General features: G+C 44.3%; 1 protein-coding gene across 1 annotated transcript in view; it reads right to left on the minus strand.

Annotated features, from left to right (window-relative positions):
* Nucleotides 1-13,370, minus strand: part of thsd7ba (thrombospondin, type I, domain containing 7Ba) — a 115,565-nt gene that overhangs the window by 87,403 nt on the left and 14,792 nt on the right. The window contains exons 2-3 of the mRNA XM_056580342.1: nucleotides 4,038-4,974; nucleotides 1,858-2,106 (exon numbers count right to left, since the gene is read on the minus strand). Of these exons, the coding sequence (XP_056436317.1) occupies nucleotides 1,858-2,106; nucleotides 4,038-4,974 (1,186 nt within the window). The remainder of the gene's footprint in view (nucleotides 1-1,857; nucleotides 2,107-4,037; nucleotides 4,975-13,370) is intronic.

The following is a 13,370-nucleotide window of genomic DNA, read 5'->3' on the forward strand; positions in this document are numbered from 1 at the left end:
CACACCAAACAGACCTAGGGTTACACTTCCTGTCCACACCAAACAGACCTAGGGTTACACTTCCTGTCCACACCAAACAGACCTAGGGTTACACTTCCTGTCCATACCAAACAGACCTAGAGTTACACTTCCTGTCAACACCAAACAGACCTACGGTTACACTTCCTGTCCACACCAAACAGACCTAGGGTTACACTTCCTGTCAACACCAAACTGACCTACGGTTACACTTCCTGTCAACACTGACCAAAACAGACCTAGGTTTACCCTTCCTGTCCACACAAATTAGACCAAACAGACCTACGGTTACACTTCCTGTCAACACCAAATAGACCTAGGGTTACACTTCCTGTCCACACTGACCCAACTGACCTATGGTTACACTTCCTGTCAACACCAAACAGATCTACAGTTAAACTTCCTGTAAACACAATACAGGCCAAACAGACATAAGGATATACTTCCTGTCATTTGAACCTGACCAAACAGACCAAGGGTTACATCTACTGCACATACACATTCAGTGACATAATGACATATACTTTAAATACAGATGCAGACAAAGTTACATACACAAATACATACACCAACATAGACTGTCCATACACAAGCAGACATTGACATATACATACAGTTACATTACACTGTACATACTCACAGACACAGTTACATATTCTGTTCAAGAAGACAGACAGGGTAATACACTGTAAGAAGTACAGTTGCATGTTCTGCATATGCATGCATCCATAGAATCGGCGAATGATTTACACGCCTGCATAAACACAGGTTGATTGTCTGCAAACAAAAGCATCCACACACACACACACACACACACACACACACACACACACACACACACACACACACACACACACACACACACACACACACACACACACACACACACACACACACACACACCAAGTAGTAAACACTAAGGACAATTGCTCGTGATAATCTATGATTAATTACATAATAAAGTCCTGATTAAAGCTCTTAACGCGAGTTTCTCTGAAATAAACATCGGGGTTGGGGTAAGGCTGGAACCCTCCCCTGTAAGGTAGAGTTGCTTCAGTTACTTCTTTGGAAATCTTTATAGCATTTGAATCCTGCTGGGGAACACACGCACACACACACACACACACACACACACACACACACACACACACACACACACACACACACACACACACACACACACACACGCCCACACAAACGTATGGTATGTATATATACAGCTTGGTTTTGACTATGACGAACGTGGCATCGCAGAAGGAAATAAAATCAGCACAGCTTTTAGTAATCTATCACATGCTTCATTTCCATAATGAGTTTTCCCTAATCATGAAAAGCTTCTGCTTTGAGGCACCCCCATGTAACATCAGCAAATAAAAAATCTAATCAACACAGTGGAAAACAAAATATTCTCCATTGACTCTTTGTTTACTGCATATTGTTTCATCCATAACTCATCTCACGGCAAGCATCCCAGTCATAACAATGAGGCTGTGAGGCACACTTCCTTTAACACAGGGTTAATAAGGCACCTTGGGGTTATTAACACTAATAACAATCACGACACTGATAATACGACGCGCACTACTTCTATTATGGCTAATAAAGTAGTCAAAAGTTCAAATCTGTCGCTTCCCCTCCGATACGCGCTGGATGTTTGCGGCATTCCAGGATGTCAGAACGCATCTGAAATGCTCTCAGGTGAAATGGCATGAAAAAGGGAATATTAAAAATCAGTGTCACATTTGCATTAGGCCTCAGGCTTCTGAATTATCGCAAGCCGATAATTCGCCGACTACATGCGAAGCCAAAGGAAACATGCTCGATATTAGCCCAGCACACCTGGGGCAGTTTGGTAGCAGGTCTCCGATGATGTTGCAGGCTTCCTTTTCCTCAAGGGTGGGGCATTCTCTCCCTCCACCAATGGGAATCTGCGCCATCGTCCGCGCCCGGACCCGGTACCCGGGCGACAGGTCAGAGGAGCGGCAGGTCTTGGAGCAGGGGCTCCACGAGGACCAATCAGACGTCTCGCAGTCCTTGGGCATCACACAGGACTGGAAGGTCAAAGGGGAGTCGTCCTGGGTACAAAGACTGCAGAGGGAAAGAGGCAAGAGAAAGACTCAAAATGGAGGACGACCTATGTCTGTTTGTAACTCACACCGTAGGAATATATAGAATACTATATATTTATAAATGGAAGACTAAGAAATATATCTTTCACCCAAAGGAAGGAAAAACTTTGAATCTAAAAGTGAATGCCCTTTATTACCCTTGCAGAGTTAGATAAATTGGGGGCCCAGACAGACAGGTGGGAAGAATGAAGGAGAAATATGGCATATGTCAGCGGGGGTTAGAATTTGATTAGGCCTTTTGCGAAGAAGCGGCTTGCTCAGAGGGGCTTGAAAATGGCACATCAGATGGAAGAAATGCCAGCCACGTGGTGGACCTTACGTTGTGTACCTCCGCCCCCTGACGGACAAATGACCTTTCTGGGGGTCTGACGAAATGTGTGTCGTTACCATTTAAAGGCAGAGTCGTGTCCACGTGGACGAAAGCCTACATTTTTCTTTGCAGAGTTCAAAATGTAAAAAGAGTACAAATCAGGGAACCACCATCAACACTTGGAAACATGAATAAATGTATTAGTCAAGTAATTCAAAATTTTTATTGTTTAAAATGGACAATCTAATTAGTTTCGTGCATTATTCTCTGAGCGCCAGACACATTCGGTTAGCATTTTACTTGGTAATTAGACGGTTATTAGAAAAGCGGAATGAATCCAAAACTCAGGTGGGAAATAGAGATTCAAAAGGCCTGCTGTGTCTAAGAAGTGAATATGGTCACAATGCTCTGTGAACCATCTCCGGCCGGACCTTTTAACCCAGTAAGGAGGAACCCCTGGCTCCCATTTTTGGTTCATGAACATAAGTGGTTATATTACAATGTTTGTATCACTGAATAACTACATTAATGTTTTCGATACTCACAATGCAATCAGCACAGGACACATTTGAGAAGTTAATTATTAAATCCAAATTGGAATATGGTTATGGTTATGGTTATGGCTCCACTACTGTGTGACTTAATTGAGCAGTATCGGCCAAGAGATTCCTGGTACCATGGTTACCATAAAGAGATATTCCTATAGCAAATGTACTTTAATTTATTAATGTAGCATATGCAAATTATTTATTATTTATTATTACCATCTAGATTGTGACAATTTATCAATACAACATATCAGCGATCACTTTTTTCGGCATGCATAATTTCAACTGTCCATAATGCTTTTTAACCAAATGTCAGGCCCACGGTATGAGTTTGTGTGCGTGTGGGTCTGTATGGATTTGCATACAAGTTTTATGCAGAAAATAAATCCCTTATTATCCAACGAAAATACCAGTTAGTGTGAACAGCGGGGTAAGGAATGAAGCAGCAATTGACATTTAGTACAATGGCGCAGCATTGCACCATAGTGCGAATCGACTGCTAAAATGGCAGTTCCCACATAATCCAACCATAATTGAAAAGTTAATGGGCAGAAAATAATTGCTACTTTATTACAATGAACATACCTTGCTTATAATAGTTCCATTAAAATGCCCCACAGGTGATTCGCAAGAGAAAGGAATAGCGTTGATTTTGTTGCACCAAAGGAATGCAAAAACGCAATTTCAATTTTAATCAATTTATTTTGGTTTGAGTTACCTGTATGGTCTAATTAAGGCGGATGGCCCCGATCGACCCGGTGCGGCACGCTAAGTGAACCGCAGATTAACATGAGACCGCGCAACTGGAAGAGCTTCACAGGCCGCTTTCCAAGGATTCTTGTTTCAGGAAGGCAGCCGGACCGTCTCGTTGCCTTTAATGCTAATCTGGGATTTCCACTTGAAAGCAAAAAAAATAAAAAAAATAAAAAGGCGACCAAGAATTGTGTGTCGTTATCGCCCGGGGATTCCACTCAGGTGCGCCCGCTAATCCCTTGAGTGAATAATGGAGGCGGAACGCCAGGGACGGCTTACCTCAGCATGGAGTTCTTGCCATCGCTCCGCGTGCAGCGGACCTGCCGCGTCTGATATCCCACCTCCAGCTCCCAGGACATGCGGCCGCTGAAGGGATGGGGCTGTGTGTCGAGGCGGTGGAGGCGGTGGAGGTGGTGGTGCTGACCGTGGAGGTTCTGGCTGTGGTGGTGTTGGTGGTGGGGGTGGGGGAGGTGGGTGAGCAGGGAGTCCTGCGCGTGCCGCTTCACTAGGTTCTTCTCCACGGGGGTGGCAGCGGTGGCGCTGTAGTCCACCGCGGTCTTGCCTCCGAGCGACCCCAGGTCCTTGTGGTGGGGCAGCCGGCACTCGCTCCAGGAGCCCACCTTGAGGCTGTAGCGGTGCTCGCTGGCCCCCGACGGGCAGGGGATCGGGTGGGAGCAAGTCCGGGTCTGGGTGAGGTTGGGGCAGTGCGCCCCGCCGAACACGGGCGTGGCCAGGACGTGCCGGGTGCGGTGCTGCAGGCCGGCGCCGCAGGTCCTGCTGCAGCCCGACCAGGCCGTGAACGCCGACACCACGCAGTCCTGGGGGCACGGGATCAGGCAGGCCTGCTCCGCCCACGGCCTCCCGGAGAAGAACTCGCAGATCCGCGTGGCCACGGCCGTGCGGTTGGCCGTGCGCACGCAGCGAACCGAGCGGCGTTGGACGCCGTGCTGCGCCGTCACGCACTCCGAGGGGCGGGGCCTCAGCTCGTTGGCGAGGAAGGGCACCAGGAAGCAGCCGCCCCAGGGAGACACCTCCCACTCGAAGAGGTCCTGGTGCCACTCGCACACCTTGAAGCAGGGCCGCCGGCTCGCGGGCTTGTCCGCCTGCGGGCAGTGGGAGTGGTGGGTGGTCCAGCCTTCGGTGTGGACGCACCACAGCGTCCGGGTCTGGAGCCCGCCGGAGCCGCACTCCTCGCCCGTGCAGTGACCCCACTGACCTGCAGACAAACAGAGGGCGGCGACGCCAAAACAATGTCAGCACCCCCTTTTCATTACTCACAGCTTTGGAGAGTGTTTTTTTTTGTTCCATTGTTTGAACTGGAGATATTAAGTGGTGTGCAATCAAGCGCAAATTGAAGCCATTCAATTAACCTTTGTGTTTGTCTTTATGATGGAGCGGGGAATTAATTAAAACTGACAATCGTCGGCGATATAAAAAAATATTATTAAGTGTTGGTCATCATTGCTGCCGCACACATTCACACAGACGCACACAAATATGGCACCGGCCCGACTAATGGGGCGCAAATAAACGAGATCGAACTGTTCATTTAGCCTCTCTGTCCCTTTGCCCTCCTTTCCAAAACATGCACGCATGGGCCTTAAAGAGTGAAATTGAATCAATCTGTCTTGCTGGGTCAGTAACGTACACTTTTTGCAACTATACTTGCTGGAAAAACAAGTTCAAATTTTCATAATGATACAATTTGTTTAATTATCAGTATTATGGGCTTGGAAAATTGCTTTCAAATGGATTCTTGTTTCAAGACTTTTTCTTTTCTGTAAAAGACAGAAAGATGAACCAGAGCCATAGTAAACTCTACGTTTCCCACGTTTGAACAAACATAACGGCAACTCTCGGCTGCTTGGCTGTAACTTCCTGCTTTGGAAGGCAATATTTCAAACTGCTGAATTGTTTCATAGTTCATCGGAGCAGATTATTGGCTCCACACGTCCCCAGCATTGCAATATTAATGGAGACACAGAGTCTAACTCAACCCACGATGTTAACGTTATCATACGTATAATCCTCAATACAAATGTCGACAGGAACTCTAATATAGCAAAAGGAAAGAGAAGAGAAGAAGAAAGTATAATGACAAATGTCCCACTTTCTGTACATTTTCTATGTGTTGCATACATGCCTGAACATATGAACATTTACAAACACACACACACACACACACACACACACACACACACACACACACAAGCAAGACTTTAATTAAATCTAATCTATTAAGCCTGCAAATGAGGTACGAATTCAAAAAACACATTGGGCTGTAACAGGATGCATAGTTTAATGAGTTCGTAACTCTGGAAAATCATTAGGAAAAGGCACTGGAAAATGCATTTGCCTTCCCATATTTCGTCTGTTTTTCCCTGTCTTTTTCCCAAGTGTATGTATCTCACTGCCAGCAGATACGTCTGAATCTGACGTAAACATCCACTATTACTGCATGAATTAAACAAAGCGTATGGATTTCTTCCCTTCTTCCTGTTATCTTGTTGTGGAGGCTCGGTGACTGCTCATGCAAGAGCTTGTTTCCTAACGGTTAACGGTTCCACTGCTTGATGCGGTCACCGACGGCACCCATCTCCAACCCACCAACACACATCCTCTGCACCATCTTTTCATTTCCCCAGCCGGAACACTGAGTGGGTGAGTGTATGTGTGTGTGTGTGTGTGTCTGTCTGTGTGTGTGTCTTTGTGTGTGTGTCTGTGTGTGTGTCTGTGTCTGTGTCTGTGTCTTTGCGCGTGTGTGTGTGTGTGTGTGTGTGTGTGTGTGTGTGTGTGTGTGTGTGTGTGTGTGTGTGTGTGTGTGTCTTTGAGTGTGTGTCTGTCTGTGTCTGTGTGTGTGTGTGTGTGTGTGTGTGTGTGTGTGTGTGTCTGTCTGTGTGTGTGTCTTTGTGTGCGTGTCTGTGTGTGTGTCTGTGTCTGTGTCTTTGCGTGTGTGTGTGTGTGTGTGTGTGTGTGTGTCTTTGAGTGTGTGTCTGTCTGTGTCTGTGTGTGTGTGTGTCTGTCTGTGTCTGTGTGTGTGTGTGTGTGTGTGTGTGTGTGTGTGTGTGTGTGTGTGTGTGTGTGAGAGAGTGTGTGTCGCCCATGCGTGATTTATCGAGGTGCGATTGGGAGGGTTCCATTAACACGGGTTTGGACGGGGGGAAGCTGAGCCAAAGCAAGTCACACTTCCCCCCCCCCTTGCTCCCCTCTCCTCTGAATAATGACTCCCTCTCTGTCTGTCAGCATCAGCCCCCCCCCTCCCACACACCTCCCCCTCTCCACTCAACCCCCGAGCGGGGGGGGGGGGGGGGGGGGGGAGGTGTCCAATGCCCCAACAGCTTTCTGAACCACTACTTCACAGGAGATCTCCCCCGCTGGCTGCTAATGGAGCCTGTGGTATTAATCACACCTTGACTATGAGGGGACTAAAAAACAACAACAACAAACACGCCATTCAATTGAAACTAGCGCCAAGATATGTCCCCGACAAGTTTCAAGGCATGTGACGCGATTTTGCACCCGTTTTAAATCGGAAACACTTGAGTGCTGTACACTATTTATAGAATTTGATATTATTTTGGAAGTATCAGGTATGATGATCCTCGTCAACAATTATTATGTTTAACAACTTTTGGTTTTGGGATGAACATGTGTACAAGTCCATGAGGTTTGTTAAGTCAATCTGTCAAACCAGAGTCTGTAACCCATGATTCTGTGTCGACATATCTGTTCAGAACATTGTCCACTGCCTGGGCAATCCCTTCATGTTTAAAAAAAAATCACATATAGTTTTTACAATTACAATGGCCTTCACAATTTTATTCTATCACAATTCAAAGATAGGCCTCTTGATCAAGGGTTCAAACAGAATACTAATCATGTATACAACTCCATATGCACCCTTGAAGGGACATCTGTATTCAACAATGTCTACGGGCACGCTAGACCATTTCATTGACCAAGTGGAAGAGTGAACGTAGACAAGCTTTACCATATTTTCAAATGACATCCTGTATTTGTCCTTAAAGGACAAAGAAAACCTCCAATAATTCTCTTCAATTCACTGAACATTTAAGTGAAGCCATTCCTGAACTACGGCTGACTTCTAGGTTAGAGCAAGGAGTGTGCAATGCTCACATGTGAACCCCTTACAGAGATTGAATAATGCAGGCAATGTCGCTGGCATCTTACCCATCTCATAACTCAGGAAACAATTAGCTCACTTGGTGATTTTTTGTTTGCCAATAACCTAGAGGGAGGTTTATTTTACCGCATTGCAACTTGTAAACGCTTTTCAGGACGCCTCAGCATCTGCTTCTCCATTTATCTTCAACTTTTCTCCCTGGGTTGAATTTGGCTGTTTAGGTGAACCCGTCCTTTGTCATAACACTTTTAATTAAATGATACCTATGCCACTGAGTGCCATTATGCAAAAAAGGTATCCCGCATGCAACGCCTCCATCAATGGTAATTTATGAGCAGTGAAGTGCATACCTAATCACAACAATAATTTATGCGTGAAGTTACAAGATTATCATCGGCCAGTCAATCCATCTCCGGAAAAAAGTCGGAATCAGCTCATTGGAACCAGGTGTTTACTCTGTAAATTAGGGAGATTTGGGGTCGGGAGCACAAAACTTCTTATGAAGCATTGGTTGGTTTCTGGGTTGTGGATCACATCAACTCAAAGCCAAGCTGGAGAGCTTCATGGTACCTGACCAGAAGTGGATTAGCTGTTGCAGCAAAAACGTTTTCAAGCTTTTTTTGACTCTTAACATTCGGTAGCATTTGATATAGTAATTATCCATGTTTGCTTACATTCACGCTTTTTTAATGAGCTGCTGCCCAAAGCGTGGTATTTCCTTCAGATAAAGCATCAAGTACAACCTAAACGTCTGCCAGTGATGAATCACCTCCAGGGTATGAAACTCCGAACATCTCCGATGGGAATCCACCATCATTTCACGTTTAGACTAAAGGCATCAACAATGCACTTGCTTTAATGTCCCGCCTTTAATGAGGAGTAGACGTATACTGCATGAGGTTGCATGGCAATAAAGTCCTCCCCTGCAGTGGCTAACATCAAAAAGGTGGATCCCTTTTCTTGTTTGCATCGGTATCAATGCATTTTAACATTAAATCGATATAATTAACACAATCAGGCAACGCCACCATCTAATATGTTGTGACGGTCGGTTGATTCTCACAATGAACGCCTAAATGTATCTGAGATTAGAACACACAAAGCAACATAATCATAGCTCCAATAAGGCGCAATTATAATTATTTGTTTCCAAACAATGAGAGGCCATTGTCATGACGTGAGAGTAGGTTTTTGGTCATTTATACACGTAAGTGTATAAATGCATTGAATAGGTGATACCTAGCGTTGCATTCGGATTTATTTAGCCATGCTTCCTTCTGCCCCGTTGTTGTTGTTGTTTAAGACTGTTTCAAATACTCATTGCACACTTTTGCTTGTTCTCAACAACATTTGTAGGTTGCTTTGGATAAAAGTGTCAGCTAAATGTAAATGCATTTTGTAAAAAAAAAAAAACGGCAAAAACAAAACAACGAAGAACGAAAATATATCAAAATGCTTGGATGTGACCTCAACACAGTTTTCCAGCAATTATAGGTGTGGGCAGGCGGGAACGTGGATCTCACCGCATGAAATAAAGTCTGCTTTCAGTTTACAGTGGGTGGCCGCGCGCAGACCCAGCCAGGCAACAACACAACAAATAGCGAGGATCAGAAGGGCTCCGAGGCGCTGAGACAGACGGCCGCTGAAACTCCTTGCATCAGGAAGAGAAAAGTAAACCGCAAAGAACTTAGCTGATACTCTGGGTGAGATTCGCTGCTGGGTGTGTGCAAACCATACAATCAATACCAAGAGTCTTCATTCTGAGGAAGACTTTGCGTACCTCTAGTCACCGTCAACAATTTTTCACCTTGATGCCAGGATTGGATATATTGCTTTGCTATTTTGTTCACGTGTAAACTTTTTTTCCGGGTCAAGAACGACTTCTTTTGCTATCCATCGTTGCTTGTAATCTTTCTTTCGCAGCCCACTGCACACTCTGAGGATTTAATGTACTTATATATTTATTTAGCAACTTGAAAACCCAGACTACCTGTTAGCCAAGCCCTTTCCTACAAGATAAAGAAAACACAGACATGCACGGACAGACAGATTTCAATTATTGATAAAAAAATATATGCGGAGGCAAGTTTTACTACTCAATTTTAAGCGAGTGATTTAATGGATTTTGTTAAAAGTACCATAGACGAGAAAAAGCGTGGACCAATTAATAGAGAACCTCATTTCCAAACAAAATCAATTTGTCTCCTCTCTTAAAAAGCCACAGGGGGACTGAAGAGTTAATCCGTAAACGACCATTGTATTTCTTTTGAAATCCCGCTCATAAACTCGAATCCCTATACTTTGATTCTGAGCTCGGACAATCCATTCACGGCAGGGGGGGGGGAATCTGTGTGAGAATCAACGTGTTTACGCTCCAATAAAGACCACCACAGCGCCATTTAGATGCGTTGCAGCAGCCACACACACACAACGGAGTCGGTGTGCCTTCGTGATCAGAATCTCCTCCGTTCTGCGGTAATCGCTGGCATTATGAGGTCGACTCGCCGTGGTCAGGCAGCAGGCCACCAGTGGGCGCCGGGTAATTGGATAGGATGTCACTCACTCTAAGGATGTCTGCCTTCCGCTGACCGGGGGGATTTTCCATCCCGTAAGCACAGGAGCAGAACTAATGGTCATATCTACAGGCAGGATCCCCCAGGTAACACCCTGGTGGGGCTTCTTGATTTCCACAGGTGGACAGGGTCACTGTGTGACACAATGTGAAAATGAGTCTTTGAGGATCCAGTGTCACCTGGGGATCAGGAGGCTGACTGCGCTGGATATGTGGGAACAAGGTGCAAAAATAGATTGTTTCCCCCACCTTGTTCTACACTTAATTGAATTGGGGACTTCTCAGGTCAACAGCAATATGTGCAAACGTGGTTCTTTGGAGGTACCTGTCACAAAATGACTGTATATACTGTGTAGAGAGGGCTGTATACTTGGTATACAAATTAATAATTAACCATAACAAATAACGATAGGGTAGTGTATCTAATATATGCAAGATGAGATGTAAGATACAACCTGATATATCCTTATTAATACTAAACACATGATAAAAGCAATGTAAGAACGAGTCATTCATAGCTTAATAGATCACTATTGAAATGCGTGCCCTATGGTATTATTAAACCAGTATTCTAATAGTCTAGAAGTGGTTTCAATGCTGCGCTGTAGTTCTGACTAGTACATTATGCAGTGTATTTTTTTGTAGTCTCCTGGGTGCAGTGTATTGGGAGCTCTTCATTCAAGGAGTCATGCTGGGTTTTGTGCTTTAAATGTTTTTTTTACAGCATATATTCTGATACTTTTAAAAGGACTTTATTATGATTTCCTTGGCGCACTTGGTTTTTGCCTCCCTGGCGCCAAAGGATACAATTGGGTATGTAATTCTTGTTCCATTCTCGGAGGAGACCAACAGCGCACCACACCAAAGTAAGTGCCACATACTGTTTATTCCTATTGCATCACATGAACAGTGTTAGGGTTAGCCTTTGATTGCTTTGTCAAGTTTCTTTGCATTGTCCTTTATCAAATCTTAACTACTGTTTGCTGCTTCTGTTTTAGATAATATGTAAGGCAAGCCAAAGTGGTGGAAGACCAGGTTGAAGTTCTATTTGTCATGTCGGTGGAGGGAACACAGAGTATCCAGAGGGGTAGGACAGGTAAGACACAGGACAGGCCTGCATGGCCACTGGATCTGCAGACAGCAAGCCTGTCTGATGTGCCATTAATAGGTAGATCTATGTGCTAAAGGCCTCAATTTACATTTTAAAAAGCATGTTTATTTGCAGGATCTGAGTTATTGGGTTAGATAAAAATCCAAACAATTCCCCCGCCTGCCTGATATTTATATATTGCACCTTGAAGACGCACCACACACGTATTATACACTACTAAGTAATAAGTTACTTAGAATACACAAGAGCACTAAAATGTACAGCAAAGTCTCAGGTGTAGGTGAAAACACAGCAAATCCCTTTAATGTAAAGATTGGTCCATGCAGAACATTTATTGAAGAAGGCATTATTGACAAAAACAACATGACCTTACAGGTATGCTACTCAGATAGATCATTCGATTTATTTTTCATTACAACATTGCCTTTAATACGGCTGATGTTATTACACTACAGATGGCTATTGAATTATGTTTTTTATTTTACATAGGCCTTTGCCTTGAGGCAGAAAAGTACATGTCTTCTCTCTACACCCGATGACCTGTGCTGCTATTGTGGATGCCGGCTGTTGATGTACACATCGCCACACTACCACCTCGAGCCCAGTGCTTCTACATAAGCATCCAGAATAATATATCACTGGCATCGCATCTGGCTCCAGTCTGCTAACCTCCCTCTCATTCATCTCTTTCACAAAATAAAAGCAAACCAAAAAAAACACACACTGTACTCTGCTCATGTAAATCTCCTGTTTGAAAAAATGAAGTGATTTGCACAGAGCTGAGGCCACTCGGTTTGGAGTGGTGATCAAAAAACAAAGGTTGAACAAGTGGGAAAGCAAGAGGAGATGAGGGAGGTCTCTTAACGACGTGGTCATTAAGAGATGAAAGACACTGTGCACTGCCTGCCGCCATGCAGAACCCCTGCAACAGGTCCTCAACATACTAACAACCCATGGGGGTTTCATGCCTGTGCTTGAGAAAACAACACAAAGCTTTGTTGCCATTTCTGGGAAGTACCAAAAGGTTGTCAATTAACCCCTTTTGCTTTAAAAAGGGGTCGTAGCTACGATTTAAGAGCTATAATTTGAGCGTAATTTGATAGAAATGTCGACGCCATATGTGGCTATTAGGGATGTGTCGGTCGCGACTGATTCGTTACAACGAACGAATCCCGAACGTGAACGACAAGAACTGGTTCCCCAAAACAAGAAGAACTGGTTCTTTGATTCTTTTTTTTTAACATCAACCAAACATATGGTCACGTAAATAAAATATACAAACGAACAGAGCTCCGTCTCCCCGCGACTTATATTGATTGAGTCTACAACTTCCTCAAAGATTCAGCCAATGAGAGGTAGCAATGGTGTTGGAATGGCACCTGGGTAAACCAATGACAAGGCGGTACCGTCGAATATGCGCGCTTTCTCTCTCTGACGTATCTTGGGTCATACCATTCGACTCATATATCCCCCTACATTTTTTCGAAAATAGACTTGACCTCCATCTGTTTATTGGATAAACGCATTTCCCAATCCCAGGAGTCTTTGCTCCATTCTACGTCAATTTAAGAACAAACAAAGAAATTAAACTGCAGTTCGTATTTTTTATTTATGACCATGCAAGTTCTGTAATGCCTGAACAATGAAGAATTAAATGTAAAGTAAAATAAAATTATAAATGTAAAACCATGAATGAAATATAGAGAGTAAGCAAGTGGTATAAATATTGGTGGGACGTTCGACAACTATATAGCAGGCATCTCCAAACGGCGGACTGCGGTCTTG

The sequence above is a fragment of the Gadus chalcogrammus genome, chromosome 20 (genome assembly GCF_026213295.1).
Source record: "Gadus chalcogrammus isolate NIFS_2021 chromosome 20, NIFS_Gcha_1.0, whole genome shotgun sequence".
Taxonomy (NCBI): domain Eukaryota; kingdom Metazoa; phylum Chordata; class Actinopteri; order Gadiformes; family Gadidae; genus Gadus; species Gadus chalcogrammus.